Source organism: Strongylocentrotus purpuratus, unplaced genomic scaffold, assembly GCF_000002235.5.
Source record: "Strongylocentrotus purpuratus isolate Spur 01 unplaced genomic scaffold, Spur_5.0 spur5_scaffold_17, whole genome shotgun sequence".
Classification (NCBI taxonomy): Eukaryota; Metazoa; Echinodermata; class Echinoidea; order Camarodonta; family Strongylocentrotidae; genus Strongylocentrotus; species Strongylocentrotus purpuratus.
This window is the reverse complement of record NW_022145602.1, coordinates 15570587-15596814: the sequence shown is the minus strand read 5'-3', so window position 1 is coordinate 15596814 and position 26228 is coordinate 15570587. Positions and strand designations below refer to the sequence as shown.

General features: G+C 35.4%; 1 protein-coding gene across 2 annotated transcripts; it reads right to left on the bottom strand.

Moving 5' to 3' along the window:
- Positions 1-224: 224 nt before the first annotated feature.
- On the bottom strand, positions 225-25406 carry LOC586879 (beta-parvin-like). 2 transcript variants are annotated; one of them, XM_030987822.1, is made up of 14 exons: positions 25280-25406; positions 24089-24169; positions 21540-21610; positions 20279-20381; positions 19213-19356; positions 17760-17875; positions 17206-17264; positions 15368-15400; positions 10857-10876; positions 10028-10089; positions 8662-8730; positions 8306-8407; positions 6974-7046; positions 225-1239 (listed from the first exon to the last, which is right to left on the bottom strand). In XM_030987822.1, exons 1-14 carry the CDS (start codon positions 25383-25385, stop codon positions 1163-1165), a joined length of 1116 nt encoding a protein of 371 aa, XP_030843682.1. In that variant the 5' UTR covers positions 25386-25406; the 3' UTR covers positions 225-1162. The 2 variants fall into 2 exon arrangements, with proteins under 2 accessions (XP_030843682.1, XP_030843683.1); XM_030987823.1 differs by lacking the exon at positions 15368-15400.
- Positions 25407-26228: the final 822 nt, after the last annotated feature.

Here is a 26228-nt window from a genome sequence, read left to right as displayed (position 1 = left end):
GGTATTGTAACTTGTTACCGAGAATGAGTTTTGTGAAACAGAGCCCTAATTTGACTGTAACAAGATACAATCTAACATCAAGAATAGAATAATCTCCATGTATTATATTTATGTAATATTGAACATAATATAACTAAGATTATGAAGAAAACAAATTGAAATGGTGACAAAATCAGATCATAAATAAAAAGGAGGGATATAGGGGTTGGTGGTAGAAAACTAGGGAGGGGCAAAGGGATAAAAACAAAGAAAACAGGAGCTTTCCATCAACTCAACAATCTCCCATGCATTCCAAATTGCATGCCCTCTTTATCGTGATGAATTCCAATATTATGTAAAATCGATGTATCTCAAACAGACTTGCATTCCATTTGTATCTGCTGATTTGCAGATCTGCAAAAATGCTGTTAAACCATACTGTTAAATGTTGCCAATTTGTTTCGCTGATCTGCGAACATGGCACAAAAAGAGTGGGGACTAATCACAGAATTAAAAAGCAGTTTGTTTAACTGAGAGAGAACATAAATCACCTCCACAAACTATTCGAGCAATTTAAATAATTAAGGATGAATGAGCATAACAGGATGTAGTTTGGATCAAGGTCTTCATGGCAATTTCACTCCAAGCTCACTTTTATGTGTGTACATGAACATACAAGCATACAAGTGCATCATTTTGTATACATAGGAGTTGTTTTTGCCTCTTATTTTTAGTATGATTTTGGTGTCTAAACTAGCAATATATCTGTACACATGCAATATTTTGAGCTGATATTATATATTTATATCATACAGGCATGAAATATGAAACATATTTATCAGAGCACAATTTGCCCATAAAGTATGAATAAACTTTTAAAATCTCTTTTTATGAAATTATGCGACGATATATTCTTGACAGATAAAGTTTATATCTTCTTAGAACTTTATGGATCAATCTGAAGAAACGTAGAGATTGATCTATAAGGTTCTGAGAAGATAAAAACCTTTTCTAGAGAGAGTTATTATTATTGTCACAATCATTTTGTGATAAGAGGTGAGAAAAATTTATCCTGACTTTATGGCGATTGGTCCCCAATTAATTGAAAAATAAATCAAATTCAATGATTTGCTTATTGCTCTGAATTTTGATACATAACTAATTGAGATGTTGGAAGTGCGATCTATGTGACGTTCTTGTACTTGGTGAAAATGTTGTAGAGTACTCGCAGAGTTGATTTCAAGTCTAAATTCACCACATCTATAATAACGAAAAGAGAGATGGAAATATACAATTAGATCAAGATTCCTCTTTTCATATGCAGTGTATTTGTGCTTCTGGGCCCCATGTTATAAAGAGTTGATATCAATCACGACTTATTCACGATTAGTATCAATTGCAACTATGTACATAAGATACAGGAGACTGCAAACTCTTGATTGGTTGGAGGACTTGCGATTGATTTGGAATCAATCGCAACTCTTTATAAGACTGGGCCCAGATCTACAGCATCATAGCAGCATGTGCTAAGAGCCAAAAAGGTGAATGAAATAAAGGGTCATTAAAAAATAACTTTCCACCACGTGCGGTGGGATTAAAAAGACACGTCTGCATTGCTTATTCTGTACAAATACATTGATTTACGGTTATGTTCTTTTGTTTCCCAGTTAAATATAAATCTAGGTTAAAAATGGGAAACTCATCTCTTCCCAGTAAAAATCTGCCCCTCCCTATATTTTGCTTTCAGTATGTGGCCCTTTTTTTGTAGGGAAAACCCAGACATATTTCCATATATGGTAATGGAGGATGTTTAGAATGACACCTGACTTAGTATGAAAAAGAAATTGGTTTGTCTTCTGCAGGAAGTAGGGAATTCATATCATCTTGTTGGTAACAATTGAAGGGGTAAAAATGAGGATGATGCCCTTATTATACAGAATTCTAACAGTAAATACCTTTTACAAGTTATATTTCACTATCTTTATCTTGATTTAAAATGAGTATTAAAATGTTCTACAATGTACAATCAATATTCAATGTTTTATCATCAGAAACGTCATAGAATTTTTTTAATAGACCAGTTCAAATTCGTATCCAAAGTATGGAATAATCTTTTCCAGAAAGTATACAATGTAGTAACCCACTACTCTACTCACCTGTTATTATAAAATGTTGTATTTCAAGAGTCAGAATGGAGGCTTTCATAAATGTAAATTAATTGTTGCTATTTCAGACAAACCTCTGACAATCTTAATGTTTGTCACTAGTAATATCTGCATTACAAACATACTTTCAATTTGGATACAATTGTGAACTGATCTATCATAAACAAATAGTTTCTATGCTATCATGCTGTTAAATACAAATGTACTTAGCCAGTACTGAAGAATGTCAATTTCACACAAAAGAATGAAAACTTACTTTCAAGCAATCTATCAATTAACACTTTAACGACTTATTCATCAAAAATTAATGTCTGAAACAATGATCATTGCACAGTGATATAAACATGCCTTTCAATAATTTGTACCACACAAAATTGTATTTCACAATGATGCATGTTAATTCATATCACCCCAACTTCATGCATATCGTTTTTCTATTTGGATTAATAATTGAATATGAACTGGTGTATACTGTTTGATTCACTCAAAACAGTTGAAATAACAATCCACTGCTAAAGTGATGCAAATTAGAAATACGTCAAGAATTAGTTCAAGTCTGACTTGTTAAGAAACATCCATGCTTACGTGTACATCTTATATACATGTATGTGTGGTAGATCTGTACTGTTTTATGTCTGACAACTGAGGGGGTCGTGCAATGAAGTGCAATTTCTGAAGTGTGTCAGGCGTATCTGAGGGTTTTGTTTACTACGATACCTTGGAATGATTTATAAACGAAAGTACATACAGAGTTCTCATTATTGACATTGAACGTAGACATTAATTTCCACCATTTTGGCAACAATCCTTTTCCTTAAACTTTCAAGGATGTATCATTTATTTCAACAGTAAACATACAGCCAAGTCAATTAGTAGCTTAATAAATATACAACACAACATGATTATTGCAATCTCCAAGGCATTCATTACACACATTCTTTTACTTCATCTAAAAGATAATGCTTTGAGAATTTTTTTGGGGAAAAATGGGAAATATACATATCATAGACAATGGCGTACACTTTTAAATCTTAGTATTAAAAGTAGAGAATTACAGCTGGAATAAAAGTAAGAGGTAATAACATGTAAAAAGCTAATAAGAGACAGTGAGAAGAAAGAAGAATATTATGTAGACATTACTGGAATGTATGCATCTATAGCTGATAAGGAATATTGCGAGAAAAGAGACAGAAAATGGGTTAAATGGAAAGAATGATATTGCAGGGGTGATAGTGAGCACTAAAAAAAAAATAGGTTTTTTGTTTTCCCCTCAACCACGCCCCCCTTGAGTAAAAAAAAAACAGAGGATTCGCGGGGAAAAAATGGCATTTAACATTCCCCCCTTTCGAGTAAGAAAATTGGGACAAAATAGGGCAAGATTGGGAAGGATAGAGAAAATAAGAGGGAAATCGGGAAAATCAGGATAAAATAGAGAAGAAAAAAAAATTGGTAAAAAAAAATATTTAAATTTTTTTTTTTTTAAATCTGGATTTTTTTTTTTTTTTTTTTTTTTTAAATCAGGAAAAAACAAAAAATCAGGAAAAAACAAAAAATCGGGAAAAAATCGGGAAAAAAATCGGTAAACCGATATAAATAGGGTTTTTATCAGGCCTGATATTGGAGGATGGCAATAAAAGAAGGCCAGTATGATTGAATACTGAAATATGCTGATCTGATGGTGCTGGTGAAGAACAACAGTTATTGGATACCATTTGTGTTAGTAGTTATAGCACAGATAAAGAAAAGTCTGATGTGGAATAAAGAGAGAGAGAAAGGAAGGAAGAAAAAGAAAAAGAGAAAGAAAAGAATAAGGTAGCCTGAGGAAACAGAAAAAAAGGATAGACAGACAGAAAGAAAGAAGGAAGCATGAGGAAGACAGAATAAGAAGAGGTAGGTTAAGAAAGAGAGAAGGGAAGAGAGTAAATGAAGAAAGACAGAAGGTAGAATAAGCAAGACGGATTGCGAGGAAGAAGTTTAAGAAAGAAAGAAAGAAAGGAAGAGAGTAAATAGGAAAGAAAGAAGGAAGAATAAGGAAGACAGATTGAGAGGAAGAACTTTTAAAAAAGAAAGAAAGAAAGAGTAAATGAGAGGAAGAAGTTTAAGAAAGATAGAAAGAAAGAGGGTAGAATAAGGAAGACAAAACAAAAGAAAGTAGTTTAAAAAGAAAGAACGGAAGAGTGTAAATGAGGAAAGAAAGAAGGAAGAATAAGGAAGACAGATTGAGAGGAAGAAGTTTTAAAAAAGAAAGAAAGAAAGAGTAAATGAGAGGAAGAAGTTTAAGAAAGAAAGAAAGAAAGAGGGTAGAATAAGGAAGACAAAACAAAAGAAAGCAGTTTAAAAAAAAGAACGGAAGAGTGTAAATGAAGAAAGAAAGAAGGAAGAATAAGGAAGACAGATTGAGAGGAAGAAGTTTTAAAAAAGAAAGAAAGAAAGAGTAAATGAGAGGAAGAAGTTTGAGAAAGAAAAAAAGAAAGAAGGTAGAATAAGGAAAACAAAACAAAAGAAAGTAGTTTAAAAAGAAAGAACGGAAGAGTGTAAATGAGGAAAGAAAGAAGGAAGAATAAGGAAGACAGATTGAGAGGAAGAAGTTTTAAAAAAGAAAGAAAGAAAGAGTAAATGAGAGGAAGAAGTTTAAGAAAGAAAGAAGAAGAAGGTGGGTTAATAAGACAGAATAATCAGACTGTGTGAGAACACTGAAAAATGCAGATCATCTCCTTCTAGCATCAACAACAAAATTTACCATTAGTTTCAATTAATTAGTACAATTACACACGTATTGAAGCAAATGTATCACATCTAGGAAGCAGGCATTTAAGAATAGATTTGGAATACCCAAAGAAGAAGTAAGAGGGAGAGTTTCTTTAGATGAAAAGATCATTTTGCTTGTATCTCAGAAAGAGATTGTAGATGAGGCGAAGCATGGATTTAAGATGGAGCTGAGCAACATCTGGAAGAAAAGAAGATATTTCAGCAACAGAGTAATGAAAGTACAGTTAAACCTGTCTATAGCGACCTCCCAAGGGAAACAGAAAAATTGGTCTTTGTAGACAGGTTCCTTTAGTACATGTTTTAACGAGAAACCATTTTCAAGGGAAACAAAAAATGTGATCTTTGTAGACAGGTGGTCACTAAAGCAGGTTTGACTGTACATTAATATTGAAGATGGTGGAGTGCAAATAAAGATAAAAGAAGATATTTTAGCAACAGAGTTTTTAAATTAAAGTACCTTACTATTGGAGATGGTGGAGTACTTATAAAGATGAAAAGAAGATATTTCAGCAACATAGTAATTAAAGTACATTAATATCAGAGAGAGAATTTGGGGGTTCTAATAAAGATGACAAAATAACTTTTTGAGCTTTCTAAATCATTTGGAAGAAAAGAAGATATTTCAGCCACAGAGTAATGAAATTACATTAATATTGTAGATGATGGCGTGCTTATAAATATGAAAAGAAGATATTTTAGCAACAGAGTAAATGAAAGTACATTAATATCAGAGAGAGAAGGTGGTGTTCTGATAAAGATGAAAACATAAATTTAAGAGCTTTCTAATTATTTGGAAAAAAAGAAGAAATATCAGCAGGAGAGTATTACATGAAAGTACATTAATATCACAGAGAGAAGTTGGGGTTCTAATAAAGATGAAATAATAACTTTGTGAGATTTCTAATCATTTGGAAGAAAAGAAGATATTTCAGCAACAGAGTATTAAATGAAAGTACATGTACATTAATTTCAGAGAGAGAAGGTGGAGTTCTAATAAAGATGAAAAAATAATTAAGTGACCTTTCTAATTATTTGGGGAAAAAAGATATTTCAGCAACGATGGAGTGCTAATAGAGATGAAAAAATAATTAACTGAGCTTTCTAATTATTTGAAAGATTATTATCATGGTGGAAATGTCCACTGAAATTGACCATTCTTTTAATGCTCTCATGTTATATAATACGACAAGAAATATAGCTAAGTAGTTTGGACCAACTTTCATGCCACTAGTGTGTTTTCAGCGAGACTGCATCTGTTTCTCTTTATTGTGATCATTCAAATACCTTGCTGTATAAAACAATTATACATCACCAATCTTCCCTATAGGTTCTGACTTCAACGCTAGAAAATGGGTTATAGAATGTAGGCAGTCTAATTTGTCAAATGACACCATGTGACCGTACATCATCCTTTCCTACCACGCCTACCGTCAAAAAAAAAATCCCCATCAAAAGATGATAACCCACATCATATGTGCATCTCTGACGTGTCCAAATTATGGCGTGATGAAATAAACGTAGGTTCAAATGGCAAGAACAATGATGCACACTGCAACGCGCATTACAATATTTGGCTGAGCTAATGTACTGTGATGTCATTCAAAGCAAATGGCGGCTCAAATGACTGTGCGATTCTTAGAATTTTGATCAGGTTTTTTGCTTATTTCTCGACATTATGACACATCATAAACCCATTTCATCAAACAAATAATTCTTCTTTTGAGGCTCGTGCATTAGTGACATGCACTGAGCCGGATAATAATCTCCACACCTATTGTTCATTATCCAAATGTGACTCAACTTGCGCGCAGAGCATATTCACGATTGCACTCACAAACATTAATTTGTTTGTATAATAATATGCACAGAGGGGCAGCGGTGGAGCCCCCTGTTTACATGGCTGCCACCCTAGAGTACCCGACTGCTAAAATCATGGAACTCCCTGGCAACGCTTCCAGCGACAACAAGAAAAACTCAAATCCTAACAATGACATAAAGCCAAGAGCAATAGTCGCCAGACCAAACGTCAGAGGACCATCAAGATTACATAACACACTCACCCTCTGCTCTAGCCTTGGCCTTGGGTAGTCCAGCGTCGTCCATTAGATCCAGGGCCAGGTTAACATTGTGGACCTATCATTTGAGGGAAAAATGTACATGAAATGTTGGTCTCAAATATATAATTGTTATAACTGAAATATTTTCAATTACAAGGGAGAGTTTAAATAAATATGCAACATCTTATCTTATCACTCAGCTAATCTTGTGAATTATTCTGGACACTAGGCAATTCATGGGACATGGTTTTCATTTGGATTCTCTAAATCTATTGTTTTCATCCTTTGTTTTGTTTTGATTTGATTTGTTTATTTGCATATGTTTATGTTATCTTTTGTTACTGACTTTTGTTTGTATTATAATTTATATATTTTCACTTAGGCCACCCAGACTTTCTGAAAAACAGCTGTTTAGGTTGAGAGATTTACTGTGTTTGAATAGTTAAATGAAATGAAATGAAATCCTCATATTTTCATTGCTAATTAAAAATACATTACAATCCACCTCTAGTTGGCTCCCAAGTAGGAGAGCTTATTCATCCTTTCAATGAATAGAGCACAATAAGTCTGCAGGCTAGAGATTCCCCTCTCTTACTATCTATCTATTTTTAACCCTTTCGCGACAATCATTCCACATTTTGTGGTTTGGCTCAAAAACTCTTGATTCAGAGCCCTACAACACATGCCGGATGCATGAGGGGAGAGAGCAAAAGGTTCTGCACATACTGCATCCATCTTTGTAAAATTAAATTACTTGTGTTTGATGCCAGTAATACTAAAAATGAAAATTAATCTCTAAAATCCTTAAATTGGCAGCACATTGAGAATTTAAAAGCTTTGGTTTTTTTTTTTTTACTAAACTTGGCAATTTTCTCACATTCTCACCTATGTATATTGTTTTCAGAGACATTACATTTAATCTTAACAATGTAGCATTGAAAGAAAAATAATTATTGTTGCCAATTGAAAGATCGAAGAGTAATCAGTTTAGCAATACAAACAAATCCTATCCTGAAAGGGTTATAATTCAACAGGAGGTGATCACAAGGGACAGTCTACTTCCTCTGCTAAACCGATATCCATGGAGAATACAAGAAACTCAATGGCTCAAATTCACAAAGGAGGTTTACATTAAACCCATGGTTTAAACCCTCATTTAAATAACCCATAATTCAAAATTAGCGTAAAATAAGTGCAACATGGTCAAGAGGTCCAATATTAGACGCGCGCAAGGCAAGGTACGCTTATTTTGCGCTTATTTTTAAACCATGGGTTAAATTAAAACCTCCTTTGTGAATTTGGGCCATTGAGTCTGGAATACGGTGCAACACTTACCTTCTCTTCAAAAGTCGTAGGGGTCATGTGGTAGCAGTGTAGAGGTACATAGTAGCCTTCCAGAAGACCCATCAGCAAGATAAAGAACACACCATCATGGAACTAGGAGTATAATACACAAAGTAAGAAAATGAGGATGTACATTTATTATCTCTATATACAAGATCAATCATCAAGAAAATAAGGTATCTTGGGATAACTGTTACAATGTATAGGGGTTGTAACAAACCCATTAAATAGGAGACACCATCATTGAGGATGATACACATATCAAGAAATTTAAGTATCTTCTGGTAATGGTGTGGTATAGTATCTATACAGGATAACTATTCACAAGATGAACAACTTCAACTCACCTGGCTATCCAAGTCCATGACTTCCAGATTGAGTTTGTTGAGATGTTTGTTGGCAAAGGCAATCAGTGACTGTGGGAAAAAAAAAAATACATATGATAACAAAATCTTCTTTACAAAAAAATCCAATAGGCCATTTTGTAATCAAATTTAATACATACATGTAAGTCTTTGTGAAGTGCCTTAAAGGCCCACTGCACTACTGGTAGCTACTTGCACCCTCTATATAACAAACAATGCCTAATCGGTGACCATTGGTCCCCCATGATCCTCTTTTTCTTATGTTAACTGAGAGCTGAGTTAATGAGATAACCACCTGTCCAGTGACCTTGCAGAGCGGTCTAATCCCTCCTGTAAACTACGGCAGATAAGCTTTAATACAAATTATTTCATTCGCCTGTTACAAATAGTTGTATTTCAAAAGTCAGAATGCAAGGTGCATAAATACGTCCCTATTTTCTCGAAGTGACAGTAGTGAGGAAAATCGTCACACAAATTGTATGCGATTTTCCTCATTACTGTCACTTCGTGAAAATACTGTAGGGACAAATTATGTGCCGTTAGGTAGGGCAAGCCATAATGTCCTACCTAACAACAACTAATGTATGCAATTTGGATTCTGACTACTAAGATACAATTGTTCGTAATGGGCGGGTGAAATAATTTGTACGAGGTGCTTTACAAAGGCATATGCATTGATTTGGTTACGTTACCAAAATGGCCTATTGCAGTCAGGTTACATGATGTGAAGTGCACTTTTATCCATTGTAAATCTAAACTATGTGTATAATTAATCATAAATGAGTTCACATCTACTACTGATCAGAGCCCTGTTTCATAAAACTTTAAATCAAGAACCAGTTACAATAACTGTTATAAGCTACTGAAATCCTTGCATTTGACTGGCTGTGAGCAAATTTGTAATGGGATTCTAGCATTTGTAATTGATAAAATGGCTTTGTGAAACAGGCCCCGGTGCCTTTCTTTCTTATGTATCATTCATTTATTTTCAACTCGCTAATATGCACCAGAAATGGATTCATATTTCTATGGGAGGGAATTATATCTAAGATGACTGAATAATGAGGAGGAAGTTGACACAACTACTTCTCTTAACTACATGCAGCTATGATCAAAGTGATGCCCTGTCCTCTATTGGTATGCCCTCTGCTGAGCTCTGAATAATTCCCTCCAATGTGCAATCTCTATGGGAGGGAATTATACGAGGCTCCACAAGATAGATGACTGACCAATGAGGAGCAACTTCCGTTGGCACAACTACCTCTCTAAACTACATGTAGCTATGATCAAAGTGATGCACTGCCCTCTATTGGTATCACATAGCACAAGGTCATTTCTTCTCACTTACCTTCTTGACTACATTGAGCTTGTCGGGTGCATGATCAAACAGGGTGTCAAAGGCATCACGTTCTGTTAATATGAAAGAGTTCAAATGATAAATCTTTAATTAACATATGAAATCCCATCTTCCATTAGATTTAAGAGTCCTAATTTAAAAGTTAAAAGAGTAACTGCGCTATATAGAAATTAAATATTATTATTATTATTATTTTAATGTTGCCCATTCATTTTTTTACAGGGTGGAGGGGTTGCATGTTTTGTGTCTACATATGATCGAAAAGCGTGAAGAAAGTTGGTTGGTTAGTTTCTTTTTTTAACTCGACTGCTAAGATATCATGATGTGTATGCTTTTAAGTAAGTAACCAGAGGACAGACGGCTTTAAGTTCTCTGCAAGGGACTTGGTAATGAAGATTAATGCCTTACCAAAGAGCGCTAGCGCATCGACTAGGTTTCAAACCTGTGATCTTCCCACTGCTCTACCACTGAGCGATCGCGCCTCCTAATTAAATCCCTACCGGTGTTGGCGAGTAGAGTGGGGGTACCAATCTGACTAGCCAGATTGAATTCTAGAAAGCTGTAGAGCAGTCAAGGGAGGGGAAGGCTGCGCAACAATTTTTTGAGATGAATTGATTAAAAAAGAGACAACTTTATACATGTAACTCTTGAAAGTCCATATTCAACTTTATAAAGTTCATAAATGACAAATGCTAAAAAAGAAAGGAAAAAAATAGACTTAGGTGCACCAAAGAGGAGGGGAAAAACCTCACAAAGTTCAATTAAACTCTCACAAGTAAAAAGCTTTCTTCAGTAATTGACATAATATCAATAAACTCACCAAATCGTCCTCCGATGGCCCTTTATGATTTGAAACAGAGAGAGAGGGGGAGGGAGGGAGAGAGAGAGAGAGAGAGAGATTGAGAGAGAGGAGGGAGAGAGAGGGAGAGAAAGAGGAGAGGGAGAGAGTGAGAGAGAGGGAGAGAGAGATTGAGAGAGAGGAGGGAGAGAGAGAGAGAGAAAGAGGAGAGGGAGAGAGTGAGAGAGAGGGAGAGAGAGAGGAGAGAGAGAGGGAGAGAGAGAGGGAGAGAGAGAGGGAGAGAGAGGGGGGGGGGGGGGAGGGGGACAAAGCACAGAAGTGAAAAGGGATAAGTAAAATGGGAAGAAAGAAAGACAACAAAAGTTAATTCACATCCATATTCATATTGATACAGACAAAAGACATAATAATAATAATAATCGGTTCTTGTATAGCGCATAACACATCATGATATAAAGTCTCTATGGCTTCCAAAGAGATTTGGAAATTATGCACCAAACTTAAACCCTGCATGGCCTCTTTTCAACCTCTTTATCATCAAACATGGTTTATATTTGAAAGCAAGAGAGATTTTAGTGAAGATATTCAGTAGATCATCAAGCAACGCAATACATGTTGAATACATCCCGACCTAATAATAATAATAATAATAATTAGTAGTAGTTCTACTTCGCACTTTTCAATAAAATATCAATCAAGGTGCTACAACGTAATATAATAATAATACTTAAGTGTTTTCTTAACCAAAGAACTAGCTGATATCAACTGAATCTCCCTTACAATCAACTATGACACCATCCAAACAATTACATTATATAAAGCAAAACTGTCTGAAAGGGACGAAATTGTTTTTTTCAAAGTAAACTAAGTGGAACACTAAAAATTATTACTCACCATTTACTCAAACAAATATACTCTTTCACAGAGATGTATATATTTTCAAAAATGAAAAACCCATTTGCACGATGATATCAATAAATTTGCTATTGTTCATATAACTATGTTACATTCATGGGACTATGTATTTTTTCTAACTTTTCTACATTCTATACTATGAAGGCTACTTGACAAAGAAAGTGAAACAGAAATATCATTATTTAAAGATCTTGCACTTTAAGAATCTATAATGGAACAGATATACCGTTAAATGGAATCAAATAGGTGCTCCTTCACCATTTTGAATCATTTTGATCAGAGGTGTTGTGGTCTACTGGATAAGTCACCGGACTGTAGATCACAAGGTACAGGGTTCAAATCCCAGCCCGGCACTAACGTCCCTCCGCAAGACGTTAATCTACATTTGTCACTCTCATCAAAAGAATTCCTTTCTACCAGGCACCCATTTACTTCACCTGGGTGGAGAGTGGCAAACATAGATTAATGTCTCGCTAAGAGACATTAGTGCCACGCCAGGACTTGAACCGTGAACCATGCGATCCACAGTCCAGTGACATATCCACCAGACCATGACACCTCTACATGTATTGTCAACGGCTGTTACTATAACAGCCTTATTACATGCAGCAGATGAAGGAACCGGTAATCAAATGTTTGAAGAACAAAATAATATATAAAATGATAATAATCTGCATACATACATGTAGAAGCCATTTCAGTATAATACCCATGACCAAAATCATATTCAAATGAATAAAGTTTGTTATCTATATTCTCTTATTCACATGAATTGCATGTTACATGTATATGAACATCTATGCTACATGAAATATATTGCTTTGATACTAATATGATGTATTTCACTGATTATCTCTTATAAATTGAGGCTGCATAATTGATGCTAGTTCTTTCTACAAAAGAAAGTCTTTATAATAAATTTCTATGAAATCTCTTGAAATAAAAATGTAAAACTCTAAAGCAAAGAAAACAAATAAAAAATACACCATGCAAATCAAAATTTAAATAAAATCATAAAATAACATATATACAGTATGTAAAATAATATTTCTCTACCAAATGTTTCACTTTTCTACAATGACTGCGAAAACCTTTCATTTGCGTAGATATAATGACACATTTTCCATGCATACTTGAAGTCTTGTAAACATAGTAGTTACAAGTATGACATTTTGGATAAAAAGCGGATATACCACCTTCTTCCAGCAATCTTTAAAAACTTTTGTATAGTTAAAGATAAAGACCAGTTACGGTCATGCGATTGCATTGTGAAAGAAACGTTGTGGAATCGATCAGAAAAGGTTGATCTTCTAGCATATAAGTATTGGTGTGTACTGCAAGGTTCTGGAATCATCAAAATGATAAGAAATTTGGCCCAGTCTTCGTAAAGTTACAAGCACTATACACAGAAAGATGTATATGGGACTATACGCACACGTGCGCGACACGTGCGTTTATCTCTCACAGTCCAATAGATAAACTAATTTACCAAAAATATCAATTTGTAGGCGGTTTCCCGGCAAAATTTATCATCATGTATTAGTCAAAACATATTCTTTCACATGATTGATAATAAGAGCTTCCATTTCATTTTTTGAAATTGGGGCGTTTCCAATACTGGTCTTTACCTTCAATAGCCAGAAGGGCATTAAAGATGCATAGTTGTTGGTTTCCATGGAGAATTTGACACCAAGAGTGGACTTCATGACCGACATGTCTCGTGTAATGCACCAGCCTATCACAGTATGGAAGCCTCATCATTATATCAAATTTCCCTCACCCCGAGATGAAGGCAAAGTTGGGGTATTTTCTGGTGGGACCATGGGTTCGCTGCTTCATAGACCTTTGCACACACAGACACATTAACTGGTAATTCATCCAAATCTGGTGTCAGCGAATTATGCGGCATTAACTCATATGCTTTGACAAAGAGTTAACACCCTTTCTGGTTCTCAATCATAAAGATTCATAAGCTATTCTTAAAAATAAATAAAGTTGTCATGCGCTTACATGTAGTTGTACGATTTAAACTGTAATATATTTTCATGCATTTCAAAGATGAACCAACTGATATCATTATTCTCTCAAGTTGATGTCACTCATTGGTATACGAGTAAGATGATACTCCCTTCCATGATTAACATGTCATACACAAATAAAATATTTAAACACATTTCATTAAACTCTAACTTAATTCTGCTTAACTATACAGTGTGAATCAAAAAAAAGTTTACACCTAGAAAATTGCTAATTATTTTAAAACTCATTTATGAACAGTTAATTATTATACATCTTATGAAAAAGTGTTTTATCCCAAATCATTTGGTATCATTGTTGTGTGGTATGTGTTCACGCTTGGATGAACAGGAGGCATTGTTTGCGAGAGTGCAAAAATCGACTTGCGCCAAAGTTGCTTATGTGATGTTTAAATAAAACAATTGGGATTTGGGTATCAATTCGGTCTTTGCAGATCCAAATAACATCCCTAACAAAATTAATCATGCCAAACATATCAAAATCAATGAACATTTGTGCGTGCGTGTGTGTGACTTTCCTTCTACAAAAAGCATATGCAATGCATTTCATTTGATACATTCAATTCATTCTCTCACTCCGCTAAACCCAACCGTAGGCATCACTTTGACGCAAGTTGATTTTTGCACTCTCGCAAACAATGCCTCCTGTTCATCCAAGCGTGAACACATACCACACAAAAATGATACCAAATGATTTGGGATAAAACACCCTTTCATAAGATGTATAATAATTTACTGTTCAAAGATGATCTTTAAAATAATTAGCAATTTTCTAGGTGTAAACTTTTCTTTGACTCACACAGTATTAGGAATGAACAACATAATTTCACAAAAATCATAGTATTTCTTTTTTCATCTGAAAGTAATAAAACGATTCCCCAAAGAAAATATCCAAATCAAAGTAAAAAATAAATCAATGTTTATACAGGGTTACATAAAAGAAAGAATGAGCGACAAATTTGCCAAAATTCACTATTTTATTTCACTAATTCACTATTTCATTCACTGTTACTACAAGATTGTTTTCATTTGTTGTCTAAGGCAGATGGGCAGGCAAATAATAAACATCTTGTTTCTAAAACTTTACAATTTTCTAAACTATTACCAGGGCGGCTTGCATGTTTTACTACTGCTGGTAAAATCAATTATATTTTGGAGATCATTACTCAGTATTTTTTTAAATTCAGGTTAAAAAATGAGGGGCACCATGCATCCTATATTTAGTTCTATCATTCTCTCAAAATAAAAAGGCCTAACTGAGGCCTCAAAATTGTTTATAAATGAGTATCGTTTGAAATGCGTGTCAGAACTTTTCCAAAAATCAATTAAAAACTTTCATATTTGAGTAAATGAATGAATGAATTTGACTACTATCCAATGTATGAACCATGGAATCAGTTGTCCTTTATTGCAAACAATGGAGCCATATTCACCAATTTTAACATTTTTTAAAGACATGCAGGAACCCTAAATATTGACATGATCCTTTTGTTAGTTAACATGAGCTGCTTGGTTTATGATTTGCATATGATAAGATGACGATGATGATATAGATGGTAGCCATTTTTTTTTCTGGTATACCTGCGCTGTTCTACATGAAACCACGCCACAGACCTGTACACAAGCAAATAATTTATCTTTTCATGTTAGAAAATGACACAAGAGCAGTTTATGAAGAGAGTTTTTCCCTCAAACCTGTATTTAAAGACCACCTTTAGAGAAAGACCACTTGCTTTTGACCTGTATATGAGCCAATTATTCATCTACACATGTAAGAAGACACAGGTAGATTACCATGAGGGGGGCGGTTTATGAAAAAGATTTTTCTTCAGGGGCTGGTTTCATAAAAACTGTTATCAAGAACAAATTCCAAAATTCTATGACAACTTTGCTCTCAGCCAATCAGATGCCACGATTCCAGTAGCTTATAACAGCTATTGGAACTTGCTATTGATAACAAGTTTTATGAAAAAGGGCCCTATGACAAGAACATTCTCCTTCAGGGGCCGGTTTCATGAAAATTGTTATCAAGAACAAATTCCAAAATTCTATGACGACTTTGCTCTCAGCCAATCAGATGCCACGATTTCAGTAGCTTATAACAGTTATTGGAACTTTGTTATTGATAATAGTTTTGTGAAACAGGGCACTGGTCCATGGTAAGAGCGGCCACTCGCTATAACAACATGCAGTAATTCTAAAAAGTTCTACGGAAGAATCCCCAAACTAATCTGATATGGACAATACAATGAATCTACGCAATGGTGCAGAAATATATACATTTTTTGAAATCTAAATAACATTGGATTCTGAATGCAATGGGAAACATCTTTGTAACAGGTCGCTACAGAATATAATTTTGATTTGGATAAAAACTGATAAGGCACGAATGGAGCAATAGAGAAAAACATGATTCTAAATGCATATAGGATTCTCAATGTAATGGAAAATATTTTCATAACAGTATGCTATAGACATGTCCGGCACGTTCTATTTTGGACAAAAACTGATGGGGCATGGATGCGGCAATAAATGTTTAAAAAACGCAACCCGTCATTCCTACTTCATGCGGATGAATTGTCGGGGTAATTGAATACATTTTATTCAGAACTAACTTTGTAGACATGATTCTAAATACAAATACGATTCTCAGTGCGATGGATATATTTTCATAACCGTATGCTAAAGACATGTCTGGCACATTCTAATTTGGACAAAAACAGATGAGGCATGGATGCGGCAATAAATGTTTAAAAAACGCAACCCCTCATTCCTACTCCATGCGTATGAATGGGTGGGGTATTTGAACATTTTATTCTGCACTAACTTTGTAGACATGACCTGCCGTCATGCCATGTATGGACTTTGAATGGAATTTGCTTTCCGAGAAGAATGAGAACACATGTCAGTGACAGACAGACTTAGTATGAAGTATGAATATAGATAGACACAGAGAGATAGGGATAGGGGAAAAAACAAGAAATAGAGAAAGGGGGAAAGAGAAAAGGAGAGAGAGATAGAGAGAAAGAGAGAGGGAGGGAGAGAGAGAAGGGGGAGAGGGAGAGATAGAGAGGGGGAGAGAGGGAGAAAAAACGAGAGAAAGAGCAAGAGAGAGAAAGAGAGAGGGGAGAGGGAGAGAGAGAGAGATAAGATGGGGTAGAAAAGAGAGAGAGATACATTTTGTTTTAATAGAGAGAGGTAAACCGATAAACATTGATTGAATTCACAAGTGAGAAAGATAGAAAAAGGAACAAATTAACGCGAGGAGAGAAAAAGAAAAAGATAAAATGGAAGAAAGACAAATTAGGAAGAGAAATTAAAACGAGAACAACACAAAGCAGAAAGGAAACATTTAGATAATGTAAGATGCTACAAATTGTGTACACAAAAAAAAAGAGAACACATTTGAGATTACTCACTCATTGGTTGCTGTGATTTCTTCTTCCACCCTGGACGTCTGCAGCATACCGTCTTTTTTCTACGAAAAGAAGCAAAACAAATTTATGAAATTAAGTTTCTAACTAACAGATCAATACAATCTCAAAGCAATACATGCTGTACACCAGTCAATTCCTTACTTCAACATTTGGACTCAACACCATTTCTAACTTATAAGGGGAAGTCTACTTTGATCTGTGACGTACATGTATCTTGCAAGCTTCACTTTTAATTTGCTCTGTAAAAAAATGTCATCACTTTATAAATGTGATGAATATGTTATCAATCAAAACTACGTATAGGAGACTGCAAACTTGCGATTGATTGGAGGACTCGCAGTTGATTCGGATCAATCACAACTCTCTTAAAGACTTAAAGACTCTCTTAAAAGTCTAAAATACTTCAATGTTTGCTTTTGAATAATTTTATTTTAAGGCTACAAATGGCTCTCCATAACTTTTAAGTCCGACTTAGAGTGAAGTTTGACTTAGGATCTTTGTGAAACACCCCCCTGGTTTACAGTAAATCATCATACCTGTACAACGACCACCTTGACGATGACAAACTCTGGGATCATGATGGGGGCTTTGAAGTGGAAAGCGAGGGCGACGAGGAGATGGAGGATGGCGACCAGGTTACGGGAGTGGATAGCTACAGGATGAAGCAACAATCAAAGAATAAAAATAATACGTGATTGGTTGATTGTTTTGCTTGATTGCTTTTAAAGCATGCGTATGGTTGTAAGTAAACAACTAGGGGACTAGGCTTTAAGTCCTCTCCAAAGGACAAGGAGATGGAGGATGGCGACCAGGTTACGGAAGTGGATAGCTGCAGGATGAAGCAACAATCAAAGAATGAAAACAGTACATCACTCAATTCTTTCAGATCAAATCTTGATATGTACTGGTCACTGAAGAAGGACAAGATTAATCCTAATGAGTTATTCAACTGTCCATGTTCATCCATTACTGCACAGTGACAAATTCAAGAATAACCCACTAGCCGACACCGAGGGGCAAATAAGTTTTGTATAACTTTATGCCTACTTCTAAGGTATGAGTACATGATTGATGTTTGTTTTACCAGATTGCTAATAAAGCACAAGTATGCTTGTACGTGTAAGTAAGCAACAAGGGGACCAAGGGCTTTAAGTCCTTCCCGAGGGACTTTGAGATGGAGGATGGCCACCAGGTTACGGGAGTGGATAGCTGCAGGATGAAGCAATCAAAGAATAAGAAACAGTACGTGATTGATTGAGGTTTCTTTTATGCTTTTAAGTAAGCAACCAGGGGACCGACGGCTTTAAGTCCTCTCTGATGGACTTGGTACAGAGGATTAATGCCTTACCATAGGACACGAGCGCATTGACTTAGTTTGAACCCTGGACCTCCCAGTTACGAGACCACTGCCCTACCACTGAGCCACTGCGCCTGCTCAGTATTTAGCATCTACTTTGTTTTATTCTTAGTTTGATTGCGCTGAAAAGTACTGTTTACCTTGGGCCACAGTTCTCAGCCAAGCGAGAAACCTTAACACACCTTTGCATCGCTAGAAGCTGCATATATTTAGCTCACCGACCCTATTCTGGGTTGACAAGAAGACTTCACATGAACACTCATATTATGCTACCTAGCCTTTAACAACCCTTTAATATTAAATAGCTGGCAGTACACCTAGTTTCCCATTGCTTCGGGCAGCTAAGCAGAGCTCGGCATTCTCATGTGTTTTGTTTCTTTAGTTTCCGTTTACATTGTTCGATTCTTGTTTTCTGTTTGTTCTTGCAGTTTATTCTGATGAGTGTAAGTGCTTCTGAATGTCTCTATTGACTGCAATTTTTCAGTTTAGTTGAGGTAGCTTAGCAAATTGTGGTGGCACAAAAAAAATAATCAAGTTTGACAGAGATGAGCGCTATACAAGAACCCACTATTATTATTGTTTCAACTTTACCAGTACTTCAATTTCTCTTGAAACGGGGTTCCTTTACTCACCGTCCACACTCCATTTGTCCTTGTTCCATCTGGGTAGATTAAGGAGTTTGTTGACGTAATCCAAGATGGCTTTGATCTTCTGTTTCTGGAAGATCTCTGCCTGCATCACCTCACGCACTTCAAACTTGATCCCAGCCAATTTTTCTACAGAATAGAAAAAGGAAGAAATCATCAATTTTAATACTAACACTGATAATACATACATGTAGAACAATCATTTTGTTGAAACACCTTAAAGAGAAGGTTGAGTTCTGGGGAGAGGTGAACTATAATTTATATAATAAAGCGTTATCATTCTTATTATGCAAGTATGGAAGAACATCAGAGAAAACATATTCCCTTCAAAGCATGGCTCTTCAAATGCCTTCATATTCTAAATATGACAAGAGCATAAAAATGAGGCCCAATTTTTACGCCACGTTTGTGTAGTCCCATATACATCTTTTTGTGTACAGTGCTTGCTATTTTACCAAGACTGGGCCAAATTTTGTATCATTTTGATGATTCCAGAACCTTGCAGTACACACCAATACTTATATGCTACATGATCAACACTGATTCTTTCACAATGCAATCGCATGACCAGAACCCAACTTTGTCTTTAAACATATCAACATCGGATTCTTTTGTTAGCATTATATAGACTCCAATGGGCAATGTTCTAGTTATTCTCCTTAAGAAATGTAGATAACCAAGACCTCTTAGTGGAGCTCACATCCCTTTTCAGGGTTCTTATTCATTTGATAGAATTGCATGATGTAACCCAACATCTGCTTATATAATTGAAGCATCCTGCACATACAGAGTGTAATGGCAAGGTTGGAATCACACCCTTATAATGCATTGGGACACGTCAAAAAAGCTACTACATTGCATATTTCCTTTTGTTGAAACACCCTGTACATACCAACAAGGTTGCCATTGATCTATAAAGATCATTCTCCTCTTCTCAACTCACTAAATTACTAAAATTATAGATATGATGTCATATTACAAGGAGGTGCAATCAATTCTAAAAAAGGATGTTGTAAATATGTTTGCTTTTGTTGAAGCACTGTGTACATACCAACAAGGTTGCCCAGGATTTGTCCATCGTAGAGATCTTCTTCCAGGTCGCGTACGATTATCCTCTGGTCCTTCAGCTCTTCATTGATCCATCTGATGAGAACCTGACAAGATGGAAGAGAGACGGAGAGAGAGAGAGAGAGAGAGAGAGAGAGAGAGAGGGTGAGAGGTAGAAAGGAAATGGCACAAAGAAAGAGATTTACATAAAAAGAGACAGGAAGAAAGAAAGAGAAAGAGAAGATGAGAGAAAAAGAGAAGATGAGAGAAAAAGAGAAGAAAGGAAGAGAAAGAGAAGATGAGAGAGAGAGAATGAGGGAGAGAGAAAGAGTGAGAGGGGATGAGAGGTAGAAAGTATATAAGAAGGAAATGGCACATATAAAGAGATTTACATGAAAAGAGACATGAAAAAAGAAAGAGAAAGAGAAGTAAGGAAGAGAAAGAGAAGATGAGATAGATAGAGAAAGAGAGAAATAGGAGAGAAAGGGGGAGAGAAAGAGCCAGACAGTGACATAAGAGAGAATGTCAAGCATTCATGATAATCTGGACTTATTATCCATATTTTGGTATACCCCGGTAGGCATATTTCCTGCTTCTTTTGGTACCATATCCATAGAGTTACATGTACAGTACATGCAAAAATTATGTCATGAGCAGAATTGAATTCAAGGTCCTGCTGCTCACATTTAAGGCAATTCATGGTCAGAACCCAGGATATGTGTCATCGAGCGGCGTCATCTACGCCCTGGACTTCGCTGATCTGGCCTTACTCTCCAGATGCCCATTACTCATCTCAAGGGATATGGAGACCGGGCATTTTCCTCTATTGCTCTTTGCCTGTGGAATTCCCTCCCATCATTTATTCGTGAAATTGACAACGTGGATCACTTCAGAGCTTCACTCAAAACTCACATCTTCCTTCAGACATTTAAATGCTAACTTTATTGGAGGAGCTCGCGCCTTTGAATGTTTTTTTTAAACAGATATATGGCACCATACAAATGCTGTGAATCATCATCATTATCATCATCATCACATTAAAATTCTTGAATTGGCAACATGCTTAACTGTTCAAATTAATGCTGTTTTTTCAATAAAAAAGGACAATCTTTTAAACTTTTGAACACTTTCTGTCCATTAATATTAAAAATTGGCATTACATAAAGGAAAAATACCACTGTCTCAAGAGTTTAAATTTGAAGGATTAGAAAAATCTGATTGATTTAGCCTCAAAAATTGATCTGTCATCTATGGGTGAAACTTACCTCGCTGAGTTCTTTGACTTTCGGTGAATCCTTTGAGTCGGGTTCTATCATAGACCTTTCTTCTCCCTCCTCTGTCAAAAACAAAATATGATAAAATCATCAAACCATACAGCCAACAGCATTGCAATGCATTTACCCATTCTACACTATGTCCTAAAGGTAAAGGAAAAATCTTCAATGCAAAATTACGAGTTAAAGGCTTGCTTAAAGGGGAAGCGCACCCTGATATTAAGTTGGTTTCAATAAAAGCAAAACAACAAAAGAAACAAATTAGTGAAAGTTTGACCAGTGAAACACAAATTGGCAAAACTTTACAGATCTTGTGAGCTACTCTCCAATTTGCACTGTACAGAGAGTTTCATGAACTTTCATTTTCTTAGTTATTGATGATAAAACAGACTTCTTTCATACAGGGGTTGTATAAAACCACATTGCAATAAACGTATTTAGGGTGAACATTTACATACATTTAGTCTTTCTACACCATGGCATAAAGCTAAAAGCACTTTGTTTCAGGGAAAGGAAAGGTGTTCAATGCAAAATTGGGAGTTAGTATGTAATGAAAATATTTTAAATCAAATAATTCTACAACCAAATGTTAATCTGAAAACTTAAGGTACGATGATTGTTTGTGACTCGAGGCACAACTGCTCTACGAAAAAACAAAGAATGTGTTAAACACACAGTTAACAACTAAATTATTCATACCCCTTGTAAATTTGATGTTTTTTGGTGTTTTACATAACTTAAGAATGAAAGGAGGACTGTTAAAATTAGGACCATTATCAAAAAAAATTAGGTGAAAGCTTTATTATGTCACATTCTCAAAAACATAAATTGGGACAAATCCATTTTTCACATATTTAAGAGATTAAAAAACTTGGTAAGGGCATGAAATTTAGTTGTATTGGAAACGCCCCAATTTCAAAAAAATGAAATGGAAGCTCTTATTACCAATCATGTGAAAGAATATGTTTTGAATATTACATGATGATAACAATTTTGACGGGAAACCGCCTACTAATTGATATATTTGGTAAATTAGTGTATCTCTCGCCTGTTGAGAGATATGAAATGCACATGTCACGCACGTGTGTGTAGTCCCATATACATCTTCTGTGTACAGTGCTTCTAACTTTATGAAGACTTGGCCAAATTTCTTATCATTTTGATGATTCCAGAACCTTGCAGTACATCTTTGCTAGATGATCAACCTTTTCTGATCGATTTCACAACGTTTCTTTCACAATGCAATCGCATGACCATAACTGGTCTTTAGCTTTAACTGTTCATGTATGAAGTATAAGAGATTTCTCATATGGAATATCAAAATATACACATGTACATAGCCACATTGACATACAAGGATGGTCTTAGCAACCCCAAAAGGTGTACCGGATTGTCATTTCCTGCTACCACTGTGACCTCTTGACCTGGATGCTATCAGATCATTCATAAACAGGAAGTGAATGACACTCACATCCTGTTATTATATTTCAAGGAGCTGGTTAATAATATTTTAGAACATTTAGTTTCCTATACATGTACATAACCCAAAGTTTTATGATAATATGAACATTAAAGGGTACTGGTAGTCATACATACATACATACATGTACATATTGGTATTTATTTAGCGCCTTAACATTTTAAAATACAAACATAATAGTTATATACTCTCCAAGTGCATTACACTCTAAAAAATAACAATTACAAAGAAAACAAATGAGTTTTTAAATGTCTCTTAAATGATGCAACTGAGGTGCAAGAACGAATGCTTAAAGGGAGACTATTCCAAATAGTGGGACCAGAAAAAATTATATTTTGTTGACCCTTCTTCGAATTGATGCGGGGGATTTGCAGAAGAAGGGGGTCTGACCTTGAACGTAATGGATATCTTGATTGCTGGATGGGACAAACCAGACTAGAAATATAGGATGGGATAAGGTTATACATGGATTTATAAACAAATAGTGAAACTTTATATATTATTCTCTTATGAACAGTCTCCATATGCAGTAGGTCATAATTCGCAGACACCAGACTTGGTGAAATTATCATTAAATCTGTGGTCCAATCAAGAAAATATTCCCCTAGTCTCTCAGAAAGTCTTCAGGTGAGGGAAATATATGTTTATGACTCTCCCATATGGGGCAATTGGTGGAAAGGGCAGAGCATTACACAAGGCCTATTGCTAATAAAACTGAAGACTAATCCTGGTGATTGAAAACACCTTATTGGGTAAACAGTGTCGAATTCCCCATAAGAGCTCGCTACTGTGTGTCTTTTATTGATCAAGAGTATAATATTTCTTGGTATTTCATATGGCTTGTCCTGCCTAACAACAAGGAATGTATGCAATTAACTTTCTGACTATTTACAATTATTCTAACAACTGAATTAAATAATTTGTATTGAATTAAAATTTCATTACAAAAAATGGCCTATTCCAACCAGACGGTGGAAGATAGATAGAGGTTCACTTAGATGAAAGTAAAGAAATGAAAAGAGAGATCTTAAAATCTTCTTTTGAAGTCGCGTTTACTTACCCATGATAAATGTGTCTGGGTTAATATCAACAGGGCTGCCTGGTGATTCCAGCGCTGCTCTTCCAATATCATTAATGTCATCTAGAGAGAGGGGGAGACAAATGGGGGAAAGAGGTTTAGTGGTGAATCTTTATTAGCCACAACAGAATTACATGAATTTGAATAATGCCTCCACTGATTAGTAAGCCATTGTTGAAAAGAAAAAGAAGAAACTTCAATTCACAGGAGTGATAGTGAGCACTAAAAAAAAAATAGGTCTTTTGTTTTCCCCTCAACCACGCCCCCTTGAGTAAAAAAAAAAAAAAGAGGATTCGCGGGGAAAAAATGGCATCTAACAACATTCATCCCTTTCGAGTAAGAAAATTGGGGGAAAAATCAGGCAAAATAGGGAAGAATAGAGAAAATAAGAGGGAAATCGGGAAAAAATCGGGAAAAATAAAAAAAATTGGGAAACCGATTTAAATCGGGTTTTTATCAGGCCTGAATTCAAGACGAAGAAGAAGACCAAGACCAAATATAGGAGGGGAAAGGAGAAGGGAAGAGAGGATGAGAGAGGATGAGTGAAGACAAGGTGAAGGGATGGGAGAGGGTGGAGAGGGAACAAGAAGAAAAAGATGAGAAAGGAGAAAAGGAATGAAGGACATGGAATAGAAGAAAATACAGCAGAGGACAGAACTTCAGAAGTAAAGAAAATTAGAAGGGGAAGAAGAAAAACTTAAATAAAGAGAAGAGAAGATAAGAAGAAAAAGATGGGGGAGGAGGAGGGGAGGGGATGAGGAGGATAGGAACGGGAGGAGGAGGTGGGGGAGGAGGGAAATGAATATAAATTGATTGTAACATTTTAAACTATCACAGTCCACATCCTACACAAAACTCAGTGCATGGGACCAAAATCACAAATTACACAGACACAGGCATATCGTTTTACAGCAACAATCAAATGCAATATCGAGTACTTCATATAAGCAATGAATTTCTATTCAACCGATTTCATAAACATTGCCTTTGATTTTGAAATAATTATTTGTCATCTCAACAAGCCCACACCCCAATACGGAAATTTGGCATTAAAATGATGAGACATTCGTAACGAATGCGAAGAATGCGAAAATCGAAACCGATAATTGCCTTCCAAGTAATTCATAAAATAGCGATCAAACACACTTTTTCGACACATCATCAGTACGTTACCTTCTTTTGCTTTCTTTTTTCTTCCTAATGTGGTGACTTTGTCGAGAAAAGACTCCTCTTTCTTGTCTTTTTTCAGCGTTGTGTTCGTCTTTGACGGAGAAGCCATCTCGAATTCGTTCGTGATTGATTATTTTGCGAGCACAAATTTGAAGTTAGCAGTCCAATTCAGGACACGGACCCGACTGAAATTATCGACTGACAAAAATGGGCGTGGCCGATATTCTGTTTGTTTACATAAGTTCACCCTATTCACGTAGATTCATTCGAGATTTTAAAAAAAAAAACATATATACACCTCCTTTTCTACTTCATCTTCAATTCCTTTGTCCGTGTTCTGTTTTATTTTACATTGTAAGACTGAATTCTTTCTCTCTCCGTATTTCTTCAAGACTGGTGAAAGTTTGAACGAACTTTGGAAAAACAATAAGAAAATTATGAATTATTGAAAGTTGTAATCATTATTCAAATGGGAATTTCAAATTGGCCGAATCGGAAACGTTACTGTGATGTAGTGCCGAAAAAAGTCCAGTTCGTTCTAAAAAAAAAGGAAGAAGCTAAACTGTCATTTTAGCAAATTTTAGATATGCATGCAGACCCTTTTTTTTTGGAGGACCTGTAATAAAGTCATTTATTATATTTTGAGGAGTGCCTTAAGACAAATATTATATTTACACCACGTAATATATGCAATTCACATTCTGACTATTGAAATACAATTATTTGTAACAGGTAAATGAAATATTGTATAACAAGGCATTTAAAGATAATTATGTGCATTAAATTTGACTACATTACCGGAAATCGCCTAATCGTGAATAAACAGACGTCCCTTTTGTAGACCTTCATAATATGTGTTCCCTCAATAATAACCAAACTAAAATAAATGTGACAGTTTCCTGGGATATGTTTTGACCCCTGTCCCTCCTATTGGTAAAATGTGCCTCTGAAA